The sequence below is a fragment of the Chenopodium album genome, chromosome 11 (assembly GCF_948465745.1).
Source record: "Chenopodium album chromosome 11, dcCheAlbu1.1, whole genome shotgun sequence".
NCBI lineage: Eukaryota > Viridiplantae > Streptophyta > Magnoliopsida > Caryophyllales > Amaranthaceae > Chenopodium > Chenopodium album.
In genome coordinates this window covers 53,972,691-53,982,159 of record NC_137844.1, presented here as the reverse complement: position 1 = coordinate 53,982,159, position 9,469 = coordinate 53,972,691, and the positions used below count along the sequence as shown (strand labels likewise).

The following is a 9,469-nucleotide window of genomic DNA, read 5'->3' as shown; positions in this document are numbered from 1 at the left end:
CAAAACACAGAGTTTTGTGGTCCTCTCTTTCTCATAATTTCTCTGGTTATCGCAACCAAAACTTATACACCGCATTTCTCAACTTCTTCTATTACTCCTAAAATCAGTTACCTTCTTTTAGAGGAGAGAGAAAACCAGAACTTCGAAGCTCTCAACAATGGCGGAAACTAAGAAATACGTCTACGAGATCGAATCCTCGAAGCCTCAACAAGAAGGTAAACCTTCCGTTGGACCTGTTTATCGCAGTATTTTCGCTAAAAATGGATTTCCTCAACCTCCTCCTGGAATGGAGACTTGCTGGGATATCTTTAGGTTACTTTCTCTCTTTTTCCTTTGACTTTCTGTTTTTTTTTTTCAATTTGATAGAGTTGATCGATTTTGACTTTTATATTTTTTTTTTTTTTTTGAATTTGATTGATTTTTGTTTTCGATTGATAGAGATTTGCGTTTTTGATTATTGAAATTAGCTAAATACTTGTGGAATTGAAGAATTAGAATAATGTATTCTACATAATAATGTTAAATTTGTATATTTTTGGAATGCTAATTCAAGTTGCATTCCTTTAATTTTTATTCTTTAATGTTTAATATTAGCTTGATTATATTAAGAAATTATGCATGTCAGATTTAATTTGATTTTCATCCTATACGAATGCTGCTGTTATATGTACTGTTCACATACAACGATTAAAATTTTCAATTCAATTCTTTTCCTGATGCTCTTACTCTCCTGTTACGTTTTCGGTTTGACGGCGATTGGCTCACCAAAAAAAAAAAAAAAAAAAAAGTCAAAACCATGAAAACTTTTAGAGGCGGAGGAGTAGTTATGAGTAGTTCATAGGAGCTGGGGTAGTCAGGAATCAGGAGGAATGGGTAGTTAATGTACGGAGTACCTAACAGTAATTACACGTTTTGCAGCTTTTATGCTGTCTCCTCTTTGTTTTATACTTCCTCAATTCTGTCATAATTGCTACAATTGGGTTTTTATGCAATTTACACACTAGTATGTTACAATCTATTGTGTCTTTTACGTAAGGAATAATAAGTAAGGCTTTGTTAGATTCGTCTCGATGTATATTTTCATAATATCATTTTTTGTATTTATTAATTTCTAATTATAGATGATTGAAGATATTAAAGGTTAACGTATTGCGTCTAGATGCGTGAAAATCCAATTGTCGTAATTAATTGAGAATGGAGGAAGAATTAAGGGTAGTCTACTTTAATATTTCGTGAAAAACATACGTTTTTCTTGAAAATCCAGCTTATGTAGACATCCTGTGTCCCTGACCTTGTGTCTGAAATGGAGGAATTTGGATTCCTAGAAGCAAGTCTTCTCAAGCTTAGGCTCTCTATCCATGAGGATGGAATTGAATCAATGTTGGGTATGTTTTCCGGACTCTGGATTACAAGTTGCTGCTAAGGTTTAGTCATTGAGGTTCCATGATTCAGGTTCTAGATACCGGAGTATACGGCCAATATGGGTATAGGATTTAGATGCTAAGATGATCAACAATAGATGGAACTCCTGTTATTGCCTTGTTCAACCCCTGGATCCTTTGACTCCATCTGATCCTTGTCATAGACTCTAGTCACATACAAAGTACATTATTACAACCTTTGATTATCTGGTAGAACCGTAGAAGACATTAGTTTTGTCTTGAATATCATAGTTGGGACTTCACTACAGTTTTCTTCTATGCCCTTTCCTGCTGTTTGTCTTGACAGATGTTATTGGGCCAAGTGGTTTTCCACAAATTTCTGTTTCCAGTTTTTAGAGAAGCGATACTTAGAAACTTAAATTAGAGTAAAAACAAGCTAATATTTTTGAAATGTGGCTTAATTCGACAACTTGCCATATACTTCAGTTGGGCACTTGTAATTGTAACTAATTATGTGTGCATTGGGTTGCAAAAGGGTTGCAAAAGAACACCCGTGAGCATACATGGGATGGAGGTACAGGTGCTTGGATTTCTGAATGCAAATTCTCTGAAGCTTCTTGTCAAAGATTTCTCCTTTGACTTTGAGGGATGCAATTGAAACAACCTAGGCTATATTTTCCTGATTTATAGTTGAAACTGCCTTCCTGGCTTGAGGTTTAATGTTTTAATACCTGGAATATGGCATGGACTTGGGTGCTTTGAGTGACCAACAGTAGTTGGGTTTTTCACCCAATCTAATATATGTCATGTTATTTGGACTCTTCATTACACCATTTACACCTCAAGGAAGTACCTGTGTGTCGGACCCTTGACACTTTGGACATGGTTAGGTCACTTGGACACTTCATCTGGATCAAAATAGTGAAAGTTTTTTTTTTTTACGAAATAGCCGAAATTGGACATTGGGACATGTACTAGGGTTAGACATGGGTACCTGAGTCCGAGTAACATAGATGTCAGATTGTCACAAAGCTCTTGTAGCATACAACCTCTTATCATCTTGTGGAAGACATTAGTTTTGACTTGTACTTCATAGTTGGGACTTGTATACAACTTTCTTATATGCCCTTCCCTGCTGCTTTTCTCCTCCTATTGTCAAGTATTGTTTGGCCTTTTACAATTTTATATTATGAACAGTTTGCTGCCTATTTCCAATCTATCATTACTAGGCATATACTTGACTTGATTTAGCATACAGACTGAATTAATGTTATTGTAAAAGTTTTCATCAAAATATTTCGCAGTACGAGTTCAAGCATGTGATCCGGCTCATAATAGTAATTAATATGCTTCTATTGCAGTATGTCTGTGGAGAAGTACCTTAATAATCCAATGCTTGGTCATCGTGAGATTGTGGATGGAAAGGTATGCAATTTTTGCTTTCCTATTACTCTATATGATATGAAGAGTAGGATATTTGTATTGCATGATATGAATCACAAGCTCCACTCTTTGATCTGTCTTTGCAGGCTGGAGATTATGTATGGCTTACTTACAAGGAGGTTTATGACATTGTCATGAAAGTGGGAAACTCAATTCGTCATTGTGGCGTCGGAGAGGTAAGCTTTCCCTGGCACAATTATTTGTCAATATTGTGCGAGCTCTGGGAGCTTTCATGTGTGGGTCTCATCTCTCTAGTAACAGTTGACGAGATAGTGTTTGATAATAGGGCTAGTTGGTGGCTTCAACTAATACTTATATTTGTGGGGGGGGGGGGGGGGGGAATCCCTTCTCCTCTCTCCTAAGGCTTTAGGTTGCCCCTTGCACGACCAATACCTCTTTCAATGGCGCTTTCATAAATAATAGCACCCCCAAACTTGTTAGTTGATACCATCATTCTGTACACCACAAAGCTACTTGTTCATTGTATTGTGTATTTGTGCTCAATTCCTGCCCATAAAATGGTTCTTTTGCTGTTCTTATAATAGTATAATATATATTCCTGTCAGGGAAACCGCTGTGGTATCTATGGAGCAAACTGTGCAGAGTGGATCATGAGCATGCAGGTACAATTTTAATTATTTTTACATCCCTTTGTTTCTGCCCCTTCAAGATATAGTCTTACGTTGTTATGCGGTTTGAGGGTCACCCATCTTACTTTTTTCTATACATGTGATGTTTCTCCTGATAAATTATAAGATCCCAAGGGAAATTAGTCCTTATCTGAACTTTGGTAATACATCATTAAAAATCGGAGGTTGGCTGGAACTACAATTTGTGTACATTGCTGATTACTGATTTTTTCTATTATTGATTCAATTTTACAGGCCTGCAACGCCCATGGAATCCGCTGTGTTCCTTTGTATGACACTTTAGGTAATAGTTTTTCCTTGTATGAAGATCTACAACTTCGCCATCTATAATCCTGTTTTGTGAGGGATACTGTCTGATTACCTGTAGCATACAACCATTATCCTTTCAAACTGTTTTATACAATGACACTGCACTTTTACCACATAATTTTATTTATTTTTATTTTTTTGTCAACTGGGTTTTCATCTCTCCTGAATTTTTTATAGGGTCGGGTGCTGTGGAATATATCATTTGCCATGCAGAAGTTTCAATTGTGTTTGTTGAAGAAAAAAAGATTTCTGAGGTATGTGACTGGCCTTGGTTCATTGGTTCTTGGTGTGATCCATAAAATCTTAACTATCTGAATATGTTTATTTCAAGCAGAACGAGTAACTTATTATGGCCTCTTGTCTAATGATAGTTTTATAGCTACGTACCTAATTGACTTAACTAAGTTGTATATTTTATTTCTTGTTTTTTCCCTGTATATATATGTTTGTATACGTTGTTGACTTAACAAAGTTCTATTGGGTATCTTCTCCCTAATTAAAGTTTAAGAATTTAGGAGCAATGTTGTGCTTGTATTGACACTACCTGTTTCTGTACTTTGCTTCAGCTGATTAAAGCTTTGCCAAACACAACGAATTACTTGAAAAGTAAGTTCTCTCTGCCATTTTATTCTATTGAACTTGTACATATTATTGTTATGGAGTTTTTATAAGTGAGTATTTTTGCAGCTTTGGTTAGCTTTGGGAAGATCACACCTACGCAGAAAGAAGAAGTTGAAAAACTTGGTTTGCAGATGTATAGTTGGGATGACTTTTTGCAGTTGGTAAGTGGTATAGTTTGATGCTGGAGTAGTGGAGTGTACTTTGACCTTTTGATTTTAACTTTACTGCTTTCTTTGCATTTGTTCAACTTTATTGCTTTCATTTGCTATTATTGTTGCCTAGCTGACTGATAGATATAAATTTTGGGGTAAGAAGTGTAATGATGTAATATAGTAAAAGGGGTTTGCCAAAAATGGAATAAAGTGAAAGTGCTAATTTTTTTTTGAAACGGACAAAAATGGAAAAGTTAAGAACTTCAAGAACAAGAGGGACTGGGTGCACCTTTGTATCTGTAACATTTTATGTGACTCGGATTAGTAACTGGGACTGTGTACATCTTTTGTATAATTTGCTAGCTTGTCTCGCTTTGTTGTGATAACCGATGTGTGGATGCTTACTAGCTTAGTTTTTTAAGTCTTAGGTGGTAGTACCTAACACTGGCGGTCAAATTTTTCTACAACCGTTGCCCCTTGTAGCTCTCCATGGACCGAAAAGTTACGAGGGTCTGTGCAATTTCAATTTAACAGAAGTACAAGTACCTTATTTTTTGTTTCCTTTAATTTTAGAGTATTATTTTTCTTGTGTGTGTGTGAGTGGTTTGGATATGTTTTCTTAGAATCTAAATGAAGGTCTATTGTGCAGTTCCACTTCATCTAATTCATATGACTCGCGAGGGTTAGCCTTTTGATTTTTGCCTGTTTACTGCAGGGTGGTGATAAAAATTATGAACTGGCAAAGAAGAGCAAGAGTGATATCTGCACAATAATGTATACTAGTGGAACAACTGGTGAACCAAAGGGTGTACTTATATCAAATGAAAGTATTATTACTTTAATCGCTGGTGTCAACTGCCTTTTAGAAAATGTGAATGAACAGGTGATTAATATAGATTCTTGTGGTGTTAGTTTCTTCACTCATCAGCAAAATCTTGAATTTTCCATCATACTTATTTTGGGCTTTTCTATGTATTTTCTGCAGTTGGGACCAGATGATGTGTATCTGTCATACTTGCCTTTGGCTCATATTTTTGATCGAGTGATTGAGGAAGCCTTTATCTCTCATGGTGCACGAATAGGATTCTGGAGAGGGGTGAGTAACTGCTTGCTGTGATGTTTCTAGAGTAATTATTGTGATATATTGCTTTACTCTAGCATTTTAGGAAGATGATTATTAAAAATTATGCTTGGTATTATTTATCAGGATGTCAAGTTATTGCTTGAGGATATTGGAGCCTTAAAGCCAACAGTTTTCTGTGCTGTTCCTCGTGTATTAGAGAGAATCTATACAGGTACATAGGGAGATGGGTTGTAGAATACTAGAATGAATTTGGTAATTTCCGAAAAGTTACTGACTGCTGCATTTGCAGGCTTGCAAGAGAAACTTCGTGCTGGTGGTTTGTTAAAACGTACACTTTTTGGTTTTGCATACTCACGGTAAACATTACTCTTCAAGTGTAACCAGGAATTCCTGGAATTGCTTTAGTTTTTTTCTTTCACTAGCCAATGCCGGGATTTTATGATTTTATTTAGTTTTTGTATTATCCCTTAGATTAGCTTCTTGTTAATTAATTCCATCATTGAATTACTATCCATTTATCAATGACCTTTTTTCTTAAAAATACTTCTATATAATGTGCAGAAAATTGAATAACATGAAGAAGGGTGCCAAGCATTCAGAGGCTTCTCCAATATTCGATAAACTTGTTTTCAGTAAGGTATAACTCTTTCCAATCTCTCTCTCTCTCTTTTTTTTTTTTTTTTTTTTTTTTTTTTTTTACAATATTTTCCCCTTTATTTTGAACTATTGCTCTGTTGTTTTATTATCTAACTCGAATTTATTATTTATTATTTATTTTTATTGTATATGACTTAAATCAGGTTAAGGAAGGCTTGGGGGGGAAAGTGAGACTAATACTATCTGGAGCCGCTCCACTAGCTACTCACGTGGAAACATTTTTGCGGGTTGTTGCATGCTGTTATGTTTTACAAGGATATGGTATGTTCTATAAACTAACTCATATATGAGAAGGGTATCAGATAGATTGACTATTTCTGGGCTTTTACGCATCAGATAGTTGATTGGAGATACTGACCCCATTTTACTTGTCCAGTTGTTCACTGATTTGTTGCTCAGATAAGTTTAGTGCTTAAAAGGGCTTCCCAAGTTCAGTTTACTACTACGATAAGCTGTAATAAGTCAATCATAAATGAAAATCAAGTGAAGAGAACACACCTTTAGTTCAGCTCAAAATTACACCTTTAATTAGTAGTTATTGTGCGCAGAGAGATTTGCATTTTGAATTGTCAAATTGTCATGGGTTGACAACACTCAAATTGCAGTCTCTGCAGCTACTTCTATTCTATTTGGTTCATTTCTTTACTGTATTTCCTTTTCCTTAAAGATTTTTTGGCTGAAAGTGATAGCCACTTACCAGTATACAAAGGCCTAATCATGCTGGATGTATGAAGCTTACCCTTTTGCATCCTGGTAACAATACTTTATGAAAGGAAATTACTTTATATGGAGCACAAGGGTTGCAAAACTTCCGTATTCCCTCCTGAAATTAATGGTCTCATTGTCCGACTCTTAAGGATTGATCATAATTTCACGTAAAATAGCTGTCTCCTTCCATTCTTTCTCAAGTCTCCACCATTCCATATCAGTGGGGGTAAGTTAGGAAATCATTCATAGTCTGTTTATTTTTTAAACAGCTATATTGGACATTCCAGAGTTGTATACAAGACTAATGTTCCCTTGCAGAGAATATACATGTCAGGGGATTGTTGATACTAAAATACTTTAGTGTTCAACTGTTCAGTTATATACTGTACTTTTTAAAGACAGTAACTATTTCTTGAATTTTTATTCTCTTCGTAATAATAATGCAGGTTTGACTGAAACTTGTGCGGGAACATTTGTTTCACTGCCAAATGAGCTTCAGATGATTGGGACAGTTGGCCCTCCACTGGCAAATGTGGATGTATGCCTTGAGTCTGTCCCTGAGATGGGATATGATGCTCTTGCTAACACACCACGTGGAGAAATATGTGTTAGGGGAAAAACCCTCTTCTCAGGCTACCACAAACGAGAAGACCTCACGAAGGAAGTCTTGATTGACGGATGGTTCCACACAGGTTCGTAAAAGTTAAATGAACTTTCTTGTGGTAGTGTCTAGTGTGTTGCTAAACTCTACATCTTTTTATGATAACTTGCTTATGAGGTTGCATATATCAGGTGATGTTGGAGAATGGCAACCAGATGGAAGTCTGAAAATCATTGACCGTAAAAAGAACATTTTTAAGCTTTCACAAGGGGAGTATGTTGCAGTTGAGAACTTGGAGAACATATATGGCCTTTGTTCGGCCGTTGACTCGGTATTATCCTCAAATGTTCATTCTCTGATGAATAGTTTTTTGAATTCCCCTGTTTAATCATATGACCAATCTGGTGAAACCAGGAGTTAGTAAAGGAAATTATCATCTGAAGCTAAAAAAATCCATACATCATGTAATTTGCTAATGTTTTAGAAAACAATAAAAAAAAAATTACCCAAGATTTCTAAAAAAGTTCTAGCAAATTACGTAAATGTTACATTGTCTTGAGCAAAATACATTGACCCTTAGAGTTTTCTATTTTTTTTTTTTTTTTCTTTCATGTCATATCCAAAAAAAGGCATCTCAAAAAATGGGGAACGGATTTTTCTTTGAATTTCATGTCTCAATAGTTACGGAATACTTAATGTTATTGGCAATTTGGCATTGTCAGCTGACATAGATTTCCTCTTACCTGGTTTAAGATGTTGTTCATATATATACATGCAATTGTTGTTCATCTGCACACACTGATAGTTCCCTCTCAATTTCAGATATGGATCTATGGGAATAGTTTTCAATCATTCCTTGTTGCAGTTGCTAATCCCAACCAGGGTGCACTTACACGTTGGGCTGAAGCCAATGAGATAAATGGGGATTTCAATGCTCTGTGCGAAAATCCCAAGGCAAAGGAATTCATACTGGAAGAGCTCAAAAAGATTGGAAAAGAGAAGAAGGTAACTTTATCCTCCACCCTTTCTAGTTGGTAGTAAATATCAAAAATTTTGAGCTCTTCTGACTTTCATTTTGCTGTGAACAGCTAAAAGGCTTTGAGTTTATCAAAGCTATTCATCTGGACCCGGTGCCCTTCGACCTTGAGCGTGACCTTCTCACCCCAACATTTAAAAAGAAGAGGCCGCAGATGCTTAAATACTATCAAGTGAGTCATTCTTGTGTGCCCCAGAATAGATATTATTAATGTGTTAAGAACGAGCTTCGAAATCCTAACTTGGCCTGCCTGATTCCCTACCCCCTCTTCGCTTTCTTTCCCCTTAATAAACCATTAATAATATGTAAAGTAAGAAGTCTTGAATAACTTATTGCCTGTCCGTAGAATTTAGATGAGTTCCAATAATCCATCATAGACATAAATACTTCGTAATACAACTATGCAGAGTTTAAAGATGTGTTCTGATCTTAATCCCTGTGATGCAGAGTATTATCGATGACATGTACAAGACTGCAAGTTAACCAAGTGCTTGAAGACCTGCTCTTATCACTATTTATTTAGCTCACTTTGTGCTTCTTGTTTTTATCTCTTGATCCCTTGTACATTTATGCTCACCTACAGTTGATAAAATTACAGGTTACAGTTGCAATAGTGGAAATCAAAAATGTTTGGAATCCTTCTACTGATGTTTTTATGTAAGAAAATATGAATAGTCATTTATGTAAACATTATATATGTGAAATTTATATTCTTATTATTTCAAGGGTCGGATAAACATCTGATCATTTGTGGTACTAATTGTAATGTCTGACCAGCAGACTCACAATACGCTTAGAAAATAATTATATCTTCCCTTGAATAATT

The 9,469-nt window shown here is 35.6% G+C and overlaps 1 protein-coding gene across 1 annotated transcript; it reads left to right on the top strand.

The window, feature by feature from the left end:
• Positions 1-9,467, top strand: LOC145567777 (long chain acyl-CoA synthetase 4-like). Its single transcript, XM_081627152.1, has 19 exons — positions 1-312; positions 2,744-2,807; positions 2,912-3,001; positions 3,392-3,448; positions 3,710-3,758; positions 3,962-4,038; positions 4,351-4,390; positions 4,472-4,566; positions 5,273-5,440; positions 5,543-5,653; positions 5,765-5,852; positions 5,931-5,997; positions 6,203-6,278; positions 6,442-6,559; positions 7,453-7,698; positions 7,799-7,938; positions 8,430-8,612; positions 8,696-8,815; positions 9,091-9,467. The coding sequence occupies exons 1-19, from the start codon at positions 158-160 to the stop codon at positions 9,124-9,126; spliced, it is 1,980 nt and encodes a 659-aa protein (XP_081483278.1). The 5' UTR covers positions 1-157; the 3' UTR covers positions 9,127-9,467.
• Positions 9,468-9,469: the final 2 nt, after the last annotated feature.